Consider the following 13,815-nt stretch of genomic DNA (forward strand, 5'->3'; position numbering starts at 1 on the left):
AAAAAATAAATTGAATTTCCCAGAGCCAAATTAATGAGCGTCAGTTTAAACTGACACTGGTAACAGGTTGGTATTTATTTTTCTTTTTCCCTTCTTAAAGAAATATTAGATTATTTTATGATTGTTCAACTAATATTTTTTTTATAAAAGAAAAATAAATGTTTTAGAAGCTTTTCAATATATAGATATATATGTATATTCATCCTCTGTCATTTAATACAAATAAATATATTTAACTTTTTAGATATTTAAACATTATTAATACTACTTTGTATGCAAATCCTTGAAACAATCAGGAATGAAGACCTACATTGCACTTTTCACAAAAATATTTACTAGTCTTAGAGCATTGAACACATCGTCGTTGATTTCTCTTTGCAATCCAATGGTCTCTTCTATCGTAACGAATATCTATTACTACTTTTTGTATGCTTTGTGATGTTTGAAGTATAGGAGGTGTAGTTTTTTTCTGATTGAAATCTTTTATAATAAACTTCGACAATTTCTCTTCTAAACCCTAAAAGATCAAGCTGTTTTTGTCCTTGATTATGAGGTTGTAATTGATAAAGTTGATATGCATTGTTGATCGATATATCGACACAAAAGCGGAAAAGTGGCCACCCCCATTTCTTGTTTCGAAGATGTATCATGTAATTGCTTATGTTTTGATACAACCTGTCAACACCACCCTTGCGCCTGTTATATACTGAAATGGCATTTGGTTGATCAATATGAACTCTTCCACTCTTGTTTTTGATGTAATGAGAGGCTCTTTTCCACACAGTGTTGATGCAACTGTCACCACTTTATTATCTTTCCAATGAACAAAAGTAACATTATATTGATTGTAATTGACAACATCAGAGATTCCTCTCGAGCCTTTTTTCATTTCATCAATAGCTATCAATGCTACGTTTTCAGGTCTATTAGCTCGAAGTGTACCTGTAGCAGCAATTCCATTTTCTTTCTATAATCTCAATAGCCATGGACTAGTACACAAGTTGTCCCTAACTATATGATAACTTGAATAAGTGACTTTTGGTAATTTAGATACAAGATTTATTATAACTGATCCACCAAGGCCAATGTCCTTATTATAACTACTATCCTTCCCAGCATAAGGATAAAAATGTACAGCATAACCAAGTGTTGTAGCTGCTGCCCATATTTTGTAATTAAATTTGACATGTTTGTTCTGAATATACTGCTTCCAACTATGGCGCCCATACTAGGGCACCATTGATTCATCAATGCTGATATTCTTCTCTGGAATAAAAATTATTAAACAGTTTTCATTCAATATTTTGAGCAATGACCTCCCTTTATAAAATTTGTCCCTGAGATCGAGATTATTCTTTTCGGCCAAATGTAGATATTTCATTATATCTAGAAATCTATTTCTGGTGAATACAGAAGTTACTATAGTATTAGGACTATCGAGACTCAATTCCCAATACATTGATCGCCTAAGATAGAGATTGTATCGACTTAAGAGCAAGACAGTGAGAAAAGATTAAAATTCATTTATCTCAATTCTAAGCATATGGTTTCCATTTTGAGCGGCGTAAGTCTCTGTTTCCTTACGAATGTGTTCAATGAGTTCTTCCGTCATAAAAAGTTCAAATAAAGATGTAAGAGACTCATTTAAATTTCTAACTGGTTCAAGAAGAGACCAAGAACTGAAATTCTCTTCATTTTGAATATCTTTATGTTGCCAACTGTTCACATGGTTTTCTTTAGCTATTTTTGTTTTTTTATTTGTCGGACTGTTTGATTTTCCCAATTATTTATAGCTCTTCGCTTCTTTGACAATGAGCTTAAAAAATTGTACTTCGTGATATTTTTTTGATGATCTTACTCAACATCAATGTCTCCTTTTCTTACTCTTTTCACTACAAAGGATGCGGAGGCTAGGAGCTGATTTCCACTTAGGCTAACAATACTTGGATCCTCTTCATCGCCAGAATCAACGTCCCTGTTACATTCAATAGCATTTATTGGAGGTGCAATATAAATTTTGGTTATGTTTTGATTTTTTACATGCAAATCTTCATCATTTGATAACTAATCCTAATTCAATATTTTTCAATTAAAACTCATTTTACTTTTTGTATATTGAAAACAGTCTTTTTTTTTTTTAAACTAAATCTAAACTTAATACAATAAAATGTTACCATACTTATTATTGATAAAGTATTCTTTCATTTACGTTTCTTAGATGAAGGATGAACAAGAAAAGTCCAGAGTTAATAATTCGTCAAAGGTTTCAGAACCGATCAACCATTGGAATATTAGTCTTTTTTGGCTTAAAACAAGAAATAATATTTTTTTTCCTAATTCAAAATATGTCATCGAACTAATACTAGGACTTTTAGACATTTGCCATCGTTTGCCCAAACCATAATAATACTTTCAAATACACACTTCACTAATTTATAAAAATGCTACAGTGAGTTCCATTAAAGAATGACATAGTTTATTTAGTCTTGATTAAATATTTAAGTAAGGGACTTCGAAAAAAAAGTTGTCATTTATGATCTCTGAAATAATTTTCTTTCAAAATTATGGCTTTGTTTTGCTAAATCTAAAAAAAATAAAATAGTCGTCACCCTTGTATGTATATTGGGGGAAAAAATGTTTTAAATATAAGATCGTGGTTAGGATCTTTGTAAATTTGCTATTTAGTCAAAATATTTTTATGAAAAACTATAAAATGTTCTATAATTCATCAAGGCAAACTCAATCCAATATATCGATTTTACTATTGGTGCATGAAAAAATTAAAGGTGAATTCACATAGAATACAGTTGTACATAATATTTAATAATGGTGTGCATAAAAGAATAATACAAACTTAAATAGGCAATCTGCATACGTAACTAGCTTAAGAGTTTTAAATTATAAGTCGTGTCGGTAAAAAAACATAAGATTTGTATTTATGACGCACGTTCACTTTTTTGTTTGTTTGCTTTACACACCTACAGGGAGCGGGGATCAAATTGTCGCCAAAATATTTTACTACAAAAACAACACAAAATATACATTTTTTAACTTTTTTATTGAAGATCAAAACTATGACGAGCATATAGGTATAGAGTAGCCATTCATTCGATATAATCCCCGTTGGCATCAATACGGCCTCTGAACCGGCCGCAGGCTCTTCTGACCATCTCATTGTCCATGTTGCTGAATACCTCCTTGATGGAGTCCATCAAGCTGGCCTTGGTGCTATGGGGATGTCTGTTGGTATGTCCCTCGACATAGCCCCAGACAAAATAGTCCAAAGGATTAAGGTTGGGAGAGTTAGGAGGCCACAAATCCTTGGTTACGACGTCATAACAGTTCTCAGTTAACCACTGCATGGAGATTTTAGACACATGACAGGGGGCTGAGTCCTGTCGCCACACCCAGGGCATGTCTCCGCCCCTTGGATCAAGGGCAGAACCACCTTCTCCATAACATCCAGGTAGACCTCTGTATTGACCTTTAGACCCGTTTCAAACATGTGGGGAGGTATAACATGACCTTCACTGCTGACCACCCCGAACACCATGACCATTGCAGGGAACTTGGTCTTCATTACCTTCCTCACATGGCTGGTGCAGGTGGTTATCCACTTGTTGTTCTGCTTGTTGACCTTTTGATCTTGACAGAAATTCTTTTCATCAGAGAAAAACCACCGCATCCCGGGATGCTTTGGGTGCTTGAGCCTGTTGAGCAATTTTGTTGACTTCATCAGCCAGTTGTCCTTTGCCTTCTGGGTCAAGATCTGGCCCACCTGCACCTTGTAGCTCCTGCACCTTAAATCCTCAGATACACAGTCCCTTATTGTTTTCTCATGGCAGCCCAGATCCCTCGCCATGGCCTTCATGGACCTGGTAGGATCATCCTCAACCATTGTCTTCACCTTGTCGACAAAGTCGGTGTCCCTGACCTTCCTGTCGGCCCCCTCCTCCTTGGGTGCCCTCTTTATGGTGGCATCAACATCCCAGGTGTCCTCTAGCTTCTTACAGATACGCTGAACAGTCCGTAAATTCACTCCTAAGGTTGAAGCAATCGTTGAAGTGGAGATTTCACCTCCATTATTAAACAATGCTATGACTACGGCGGACCTCGAAAGCTCCTCGTTCCACTTATAGCTCTTTATCTCCTCAAATGATGACGGCATGATGCTAACTGAACTACGTATTGTCAGCTGACGAGAATAGTTTTCCTATTTGGTAACCGGTTTTTATTTGATAATGTCGTCTTCAAGTTATCAAGGTTTAAAGTAGGCGGCAATTTGATCCCCGCTACCTGTATATCACATAATTATTTTGTACTATTCTTAGTATAACACGTTATATATGAATATATTATCGTTTTCTATTTCGTTAAACAACGATATGTCTTAACAGCAAATAAGAAAAAGAAAAACCAGGTTGCCAACTGAGGTTCCACTATTGTTTTACCAGCACTACTATTCAGTATATTTTACATCTCTACTGATGTGTGTGATTTAAAATTTGATTAATGCTATAAACATTTTGCAAGAGAGGAAAAAAAATGTAAGAGAATAACTATAATAATATTTCACATGGACGTCCAATTTTATATCACACTCATCAATGTGTGAACCTTCAATAAAGACACATTGCAAGATGTACAAATATATATATTATTTATAAAATTACAAATGCAAAATAACTTTGATTAAAAAAGGGTTTTTAATCATTAATTAGTTTTCAGATTAAATCAAATAGTTAAGATATAAAAAATAATTCAAGCATAAAAAATATTTATAGACACCCCTGTTTCATATATTATAATTTACCTCCTCGAGCACGTCAGCCAACTTAATTAAAGTCTCTTCTGGAAGATTAACAAATGTTGGTACACTTTTTAAAAAAGCAGAGTGTTCAGCTTGACGCATTAAACCTGTTCTCATCATGATTGTCTGAAAACATTTTCTTTCTATTGCCCAAAGCTTGCAGTCTGTAGCTGCTTTTATTGTAGCGGTACGCTTACAGTTATAAAGAATGGCCAGTTCGCCAAAAACTTTACCAGGTGGAAGGATACTGAGGAACTTGTTTTCACGTGAAACTTCGACTTTACCCTCTGCAAGAAGATAAATTAAGAATTAAAGAAAAATATTAATATCTTAATTGAACATTAGATTAAAACCAAAAAAAGATGATTAAAACGAATTGGCCCAGGTTTGTTAATTATTAGTGTTATATTTTCGTTTAATAATTTCAAAAATAAATAACATTGAAGTTAATTAGCATCAATTAACATATTTGCGGCAAATTTAAAAAGAGTTCAGACTAATTTAAGTTTCTTTTAAGCAAACGGCCATGAAAAATATCGCAATATATTTTTAAATATTTTACAGACGAAATAAGCTTTTCGTAATTTCATTAGCATTGTAGAAGTTCACATATTAATAATTATAAAAACTTTTTGTTTAAATTAATCTATTAAAAATTAATTTGAAACTATTTTGATGACTACCATATCGTACTTACACAAAAAAAAGGTAATTTACTTCTATTTTTTTTTTTTTAAATAAAATTTTCCCTAATAAAAACTATTACCATTTTGTATTTCAACATAAATTACAATCTATTTCGTTTGATAAATAATTTTTAATCATATTGTATTAATTTTTTTTGTGATAATTAAAGAAACAAACAATTATATATATATTTACATAGTACGAAGTACAGTCACAAGTTCATTATTTTTTCCCCTCTTAACGCCTCTATCTAACATTTAAGCAAATCACCTTTTACTAATTCATAGTTGAAGAAGTCTCAGATTTTGTAATATAAAAGATTACAAAAATCCCTCCGAATTATGTACAAGGACTAAATATGTATTATATATTAATAAAGCTTTTTAAGAAATGAATGCACAACTTGAACCAAATCTATTAAATATTTTTTGGTTAATAAAATTTACTATAATATTTGTAATCCAAATGTAGTTTTTATATTTGAAAACATAGAAAGTAAAAAAAGAGGAGCATGAATATAAATAATTTATTTTATATATGTATAAATCAATTAAGAAAATAATTAACGTTGTCCAAACAATTATGAGGAAATACAAAATGATTTCAGACTCAATAAGTTTGGGAATTACAACGATATTCATATATTCCAATACAATTCTGAAGAAGTTAAGAAGCCCCTTATATTTTTATAAACACAGTTCCCAATAACTATTTATGTGAAAAGGGAGGCCATATGCATGGCAAACCATAATATCATAAGAAACATATGAACATTAACAGTCTATAATTATCTTCTTTTGTTTTCCATTGACAAAATAGACACACAAGTAATAAATTGATATGTGTTATTTCTGCGTTATATACATCCAGGACAATGAATTACTTTTAGAAATAAAATATTTATTTTAGAGTAGGAGACGAACCAGAGTTAACTTAAGGAGGAATTGACTCAATAATTTCAATGAAGGAGCCGTGGATAGAGGATGATAACTCTCTGTTCCTCCCTAGTATATGGAGTCATTTATTATGTCTTTTGATGGAACTCTATTTATAATAAAATTATAAGATAATTTCGTAGAGGATCTGGAGGAATTTACGTATAGAGATAATGATTAACACCAAGGTTGTGCCGGTGCAGGTTCAGCGGTTCTATCAGTGTCGTTTCTTTCATTTCAAAGGCTTAGGTATCGGTTCAGCTGTATCGGTCTCGGGTTTTTTTCATTAATGCTCAGTTTGGTAACTGACAGTAAAAGCAAGGGGCGCCGCTATAAAATTTGGTCCCAAGAAATGATCTAAAGTACGTAAAGGGGCTCAGCTACCTTATACGCAGAGTGCGTACTGCCCGAAAAACCAAGGATGTCACTATTACAGATCTTGAAGTGAAGTGGAACCTCAACAATTAGTAATCCTTCCATGAAAGAAAATTAGATCTACCGAGTGAGACACAAAGAGGCAATACCACTCAAACAGAAAATGAATAGAGGATCAGAAGGGGCGTGGCTAGGATATCTGAATGTAAAAATCCATTTATGCGAATGCATCGTAGGAATGATCCATCTAAATGACCATGAATGAAATATCCTTCCACCCAAAACCAACTATTCTTTTCTCTCACCTACCTTCTTCAGTGGAGGAGAATTAAAGTAAAAAGACTACAGTAATCAATCATTTACCGAAGGATTTTTCATGTAAGAGCTGACTCAATTCTATCTCTACTCTCGTTATTTACTCTAGAATACCTTGCTTTAGCTGACTCCACTTTATCATTATTTCATACATCTTTGCTACTACCCATTCAGTGTATCAAAATATTTTTCTTTCCTAGGCTTGTTTATACATTAACATAATATACAATTTAATTCCCCACAAGTCGCCAGTCATTTATATTCAAGTCTGACTCGAGTCTCAAGTCATTCTTTCCCCAAGTCCAAGTTAAGTCAAGACTCATTTCAGTTCAAGTCAAACTCGAGTGACAAGTCTTAACATTAATTACTCGAGTCTGACTCAAGTGCACAGCTCTGTAATGTAGCCAATTGTAAATCTTAACTCGTGCACACTTTTTGAGAGCGACTTTTAAAAGTTACAGCTATGTCTAAGGACACTGTCACCCTAACATAATTTATTTCTTTTAACAAACTTTGTGTAAGATCATGGAATTCTAGTATTCAAAATCCTGCTGCTCCAAAAGAGCCTCTTTTTCTTATTTTCGACAACACACACAACTTTAAGAACATTTACAACTATTTTTTAGGGAGAGTCTTCAAATGTCCAAATTTAATATACCTCTTTGCTCCAAATTTCAAACATATGATTTATCTTTATGATGCTCTTTATAATGCAAGGCCATAAACATAGATCATAAACTAATATGTAAATCTACATACTTAACAGTCATTAAAAAACGTACTTTTAGCTGATAGTGTTTTTCATGAAAGACACTATTGCAGCGCTTAGACAATACTCTGAGAAATATCCTGATTATAAGCTAAAGGCAAATTTGTATTCGATCATACGAACGTATTGGAACATAGTGAACAGTAAAATGCCATCTTCAGAACTAAGAACGAGATACATATCGAAAGAGCTTCTTTCCATGAACATTTTATATACCTTAAATAATTTCATATACAGTGGAAACAGTGAAAAGAAGAGAATGCGTTTAACAAAATGGGCCTCACTGTGGAAAATGTGAGTCTAATCATTGATGCTGCAGTTGGTCTCGCCATGTAATTACTGACAATGTATCTTTCGACTATGTCCTTCTTTTCAAGTAAGTGAGGGTGAATATATTTAACCAGTATCGCCAGTAGCCGGTATAGTTAGGTGTTAACTAAATTGTGTCAGTACGTCAAGTTTTGGCCACAAAAAAAAAAAGAACATTATTGCTTGCAAAATTCGATGACTTAGACATGAATGAAATAAAAAATATTCATACAGAAAATAATTATCAGAAAATTCACGAAGAAGACATTACCTACACAAGTAAAATATTATCTAAATTAAAAGAAGAATCGTTCTGTATGGATTTTGATTGAAGTGACAATTCAATTTTATTCTATTTTTCAGGAAATTAAATTTTTAGAAAAGTCTACAATCTGAACAAATTTACCTTGGGTACACTAAAAAAAATAAATCATCCATTTTTTTTTTTTTTTTTTCAAGAAAAATTAGGAATTTACTCGTGTGACACATATGACCTTATTGTATTATAGGCCTAAATAAAGATGATTCCCTTAACATACTAATCTATTTTTTTGCATACTCATAGGGTATGAATAGGTTTACCTTCTAACAAAAAATTGGTAAAATCAAAGTTGTAGCTTACCTCGGACACCATTTTTAATATTTTGCAATAATAATATTTTTTTGAATAAATATTATTATTTTTAACTAAAAATAAATTAAAGCACTTGCTCTCGTGACAACTTTAAATCAAATTATTTTGAAGTCGGTTGAGTTTGAGCGGCGTTATGTTCAACCGTAGTTCGAGGATCCTTCAAAAATGGCTAACCTTTGAGGGACTCTGAAACGGGCCCTTGTGCTTGCATAAATCTCTAATTTATGATATAGTTGTCTTATTTTGTGATAAACACTCTCACGAAAAATTATAGAAATCGGTGATTACCATGTAATAAATTTCCATAAGTGTTAAAACTTGGCATAAAATGCCCCAAAATAGTTATGGAAGGGGGAATATATGGCCAGAATACGATATTCAGTATAATCTTGTTACACAGATCACTGAGATATAACTTAATTGATATAAACCATAACTATTTATATTACTTATATGAATATACAAGATAATATTATCACATCATCTTAAATTATACAACAGAATACTTCTGCTAAATCAAATTGAGGCATGTACAAGTTCGACTTCTACCCGAAGGTTAAGAATTAAGACTTCCTTAATATATTTCCCTGAAGAAAATTTTCTGACAGTCATTCCCCCTCTTCACTGGCGAAAAGTAGTTCATCTTGAGAGTTGTAAATGGTATCCATTAAAAAATTAGCATGGTAACCCTGACAACTTGAAGAATATTTGAGAAGAGAGTCATAACATTTTATTAAATTAACTTTGAACAGTTTTGAGATGATAAAAATAAAGACTGGAATTAGTCCGACGTTGATCCTCAATTATACTTGGAGAACAACAAGGAATACCACTTTTAACATTCAAACAAATCTTCATCGTTACTCTTTATAATTCATTGGCATACATACATTTATTATGAAGATGTTCTCTCCTCAAAATAAACATAACAGCTTTAGAAAATAAAAACACTGTCGAAGTTGCCCACAATAAACAAACAAACAGTTTTTTTTAAAATTAGCTACCTATTATGTTATGATCTTTAAGGATATAATATGATATGTTTCTGCTCTATTCATGCTAATATTTTTATTTTATAGGATTGTCTTACTTTTAAAGATTTTTTTGACATTTTTTGCTAATTTTTGATGACGTTAGTAAAAGAAATTAAGTTGTTTCTACGACTCGTAAATATAAGTATGAATTTATAAACACCTGGATAATTCCCAACTACGCATAATAAAAACAAAATTTGTTTACATTGATAATAAGCTTGTGCAAAGAACCATGGACTTTGGAAACTTCTCTCCTTGCTTTTTGTTCTTGGGCATCAGGAGGATTTATTCATTCATAGTGATATATAATACATTCCATGGCAAAATATTATTTTTTTACTTTCAAAACTTAGTAACTAGTGTCAACCAGTTTGTCACATCCTCCGAAGTCCTAATTCTACCGGTGACTAAGTAGTGTTGAAAGTAGTAAGATCATTTTTAATAGTATTATACGGCTCTGTATTTGGGGATTAATTATTAGATTCCTCACTTCGGTGGTGTATATATATGTCAATTAATCAATAAATTATTACTTGTAAACAATTATCAAAATAAAATTCTTCCATTCGAACCGCTCTCGTGTTAGTTTATTTTTCTTTTATCTTAATATATATATTATTGGTGATGGGTATTATATTAGTTGAAAATAATTTTTCCATTTTTTCCACTTTCACTTTTGCTTTTTTTCTAAAATCATTTTATACGCCTCAACTAATAATCCAGTAAATGGGATATAGATGAACTATGTTTATGACGTCATTTCCCTTGCATAATGGGAGCGCATATAGTTTACAACTCACAAATATAACAGGGAGTACTTCTGAGTGTCCCCTGCTTTGTCTACAAATATATTATCGCTTCAAGCTTTTTGGACTCAATGAACACATAATAAAAACTATGTGACTTTAACTTTCAAAGACTAACAATGTTAAATATTATTTTTTAGGAAAGGGTTTGAGGCACCCAAAATCATATTTAGAAAATCTTTTTTTTTTCCTATTAAAGGAAGAATCACAAAATATTTCCGTTACGGGTGTTACATTTTTGCGTAATGGATGTTACAAGTCTGAATAAGACAAAAAAAAACCAAAAAAACACTATGATAAATAGGACTTTACCCACATATGTTTAACTTCAGTGGCCTATTTTAAGAGTCAAACGAGTCTGGAGGGCCGACTCTTGCTTAGTTAAGGAATATTGCTTATCAGCCAAACAAAGTTGGTGAAAAAAAGTTATGGAAAGTGCTGCTGGTAAGAGATTGTGTACATATCTAATGTATGCCTATCTTTTCATTCTTTCCTGCAGAATCAGACACATAATTATTAACCAAAATAAATATATCCACATACATTATCACACTGAGGGATTTATTAATCGGTGTTATTTGTTGATTTGTATTTATTTTTTTACAAGCTAAAAATCTAGGACTTTTTAGCATATTAATTGCATATAAAGACATATTGAAAACATGAAATCATATTTAAAATATGAAAATCAAGATTAATAGGAACAATATAACCTGATGTTTTCGTAAGAACGGAATTTCGGTTTCTGTGTAGTGTTTTTGTGGTTCTGGTGGTTGAAGAGAGAAAAGTGTGCAGGTATCATGTCTGTGTTTGATCTGTTTCCATGACACAAACTCGACATGATGCACTCCTTATGTCCCATGAAGGGTGGGCACATCTTCCCACTTGCCCTCCAGCTTCTGTTTGCCTGTGAAGCTCTTAATCTTCTCAGAAATTACCTCTCCGATGGTGATGTTTGGGCATCTCATTGTAGCGACTCCGCCAAAATCGGCAGCAGTATAGACAATTAACAAACTGCGGAACACAGCCGACCCGTTTTACAGTACCTCCCACGCCGTCGACTGCTCCCTTGCCATGACTTGTGGCAAAAAAAAAGTGCCACGGCACATGGGTTGGGGACAAGATGTGGAAACTTAATGATAAAAATGTCCATATATGTCTTAAACTGGAAGCCAGCGCCGTCACTTAAAATGTGGATCTGCCTCATGTGGGACGCTTATATGATTATAGATGTGTGGACAAGTAACGTCCGTAATACTCAGAAACAATGAAAAAAATAAGACCAGGATGACCATTGTTGCTAATATGTCCTCTTTATAAAAATTAGCTTTGCTTGAAAAGTTTGATTGAAATTGCTTCAAAAAGCATATTTTATGACAACTTTTCATAAAAACGTTATGTACCTTCCCATAAATGGGCATCACAACAACACGTTCCACCAGCCAATGGAAAGACTCAAACTACATATTGACACAACAACCCTTCTTGATGAAAAATAAGATTAAAAGACATCCATAGCTGATTTTTCCCCCCATACTGACCATTAAGAAAGTCACAATATTTTGTTCACTGAAAAATAAATGTTTACAGTACTGCGTCTGATCATTGTAGTGAGAAAAACATGTATTTGCACGAATATTTTGATCAAATGTATTTTGTACTTCAAAATATAGACCTTGGTGATACATTTTAAGTAGGTTTTGTTATTAATATGGCAACTTTATTTTTTCATGGTGAGGTCGACATTTGTATGGAATTGCCTATAAGTAACGTTGATAATATTGTAGAAAAAAACGCGTGCAAGGAGAAGGGGGAAAAAATACATATGGTATCATAGTTTAAAATACTGATGTGATTATCATCTGCCTCAAATGACTCAAAACATTTTTATATGTATTTCTATAAATGACATATAAATGACATCAGTACCTACATCCTTCATAAATTTAATGATGGTTCCTCGGAAAGGTATAGGTTTACCCGTGTATTTCTCCATAAATTTTTTGAACGTGGATGATTAGCAATGGATAAGGTTATATTACATGTAATAAGCATCATTGTGAGATCAGAGTTAAAGTTTGACTTGATTTTTTAGATGAATATCCATGCTCTTGATATGAGATGAGGATAATGAGTGGCGTGTAATTCTAGACAGGGAACTAAAGGCACATTTATATCGACAAATCCGACAAACCATCTGTTTCTCATCCGGCAAGTACTTTCCAAATTCCTGGGCCTCCATTTTCAGAAATCCAGACAGAAGGCGACATTATTTTAGGCATTTTATTCAGTTCTCTATCGACTATCACCATCTAATAATATATTAATATTGAATAATAAAGGTGGGAATGATAACGTTCTTGATTCGATAGAAGAAGATATATATAATTTAATCATTGATGCCATAAGTATTTCTTCTCTTCTCCTCGCACGCTTTTCTATTCTTACCAAAATTATCACCCTTACCTATAAGTAATAACTATCGTTGACATGCACGTGATAATATTTTCTTACTGGAATGAAGTAAGGTTGACCATGGATAATTTATGAGCAAGGACAGATTCTGTTTTATGTAGAATCAAGAAAGTAAAGAATATTATAGATGATATTTTTACATCTGGCGAAAATAAAGATTTATAAAAGTTGTTAGAAGTACTCAAACGTTGTTAGAAAAACAATATTAGCTTATCAAAAGACAAAATTCAGTATGGAGCAAAAATGAAATTTGCAGGTATACCAATATCTGGTGAAGGTATCTTAGCCAGATCCTGAAAAAATTTATGGAATTTTGAATTTCCCAGAACCAAAAAATCTTACTAAATTAGGATTATTTATTGGCCTAGGCTGATACCAAATCAAAATAAATTGAGAAATTTGTAAGCAAAGATGCAAATTATCCATAAATGATAATAATATTTACGGAAGACAAAAAAATTAATTTTGTAACGAAGACTCATACATTAAGTTCTTACAAGTCAATTTGGAAATATTTAATTGGAAAACAAACTTCTAATCACAAATGGAAAAATTGTTATACCAAATAGTGCCATTATTTATATTTTGACAAAAATTACATAAATCTCATCTCGGTAGAGTTCGAGCCCAAAAGTTGCCCAGAGATAGATAATTTTGGCCTTGTAT

General features: G+C 32.3%; 1 protein-coding gene and 1 long non-coding RNA gene across 5 annotated transcripts in view; both read right to left on the minus strand.

Moving 5' to 3' along the window:
- Nucleotides 1-13,815, minus strand: part of for (cGMP-dependent protein kinase for) — a 66,981-nt gene that overhangs the window by 36,553 nt on the left and 16,613 nt on the right. For all 4 annotated transcript variants that reach the window (XR_011782424.1, XR_011782425.1, XM_040721972.2 and 1 more), the window contains one exon: nt 4,814-5,097. Coding sequence is in view for 2 of the 4 variants with exons in the window: in XM_040721972.2 (XP_040577906.1) it covers nt 4,814-5,097 (284 nt within the window). In the remaining 2 variants the exon portion in view is untranslated. The remainder of the gene's footprint in view (nt 1-4,813; nt 5,098-13,815) is intronic.
- On the minus strand, nt 183-1,975 carry LOC139906684 (uncharacterized). The gene is made up of 2 exons (XR_011782428.1): nt 1,070-1,975; nt 183-1,011 (listed from the first exon to the last, which is right to left on the minus strand). It is a non-coding gene; the product is annotated as an uncharacterized lncRNA (long non-coding RNA).

The sequence above is a fragment of the Lepeophtheirus salmonis genome, chromosome 12 (assembly GCF_016086655.4).
Source record: "Lepeophtheirus salmonis chromosome 12, UVic_Lsal_1.4, whole genome shotgun sequence".
Taxonomy (NCBI): Eukaryota; Metazoa; Arthropoda; class Copepoda; order Siphonostomatoida; family Caligidae; genus Lepeophtheirus; species Lepeophtheirus salmonis.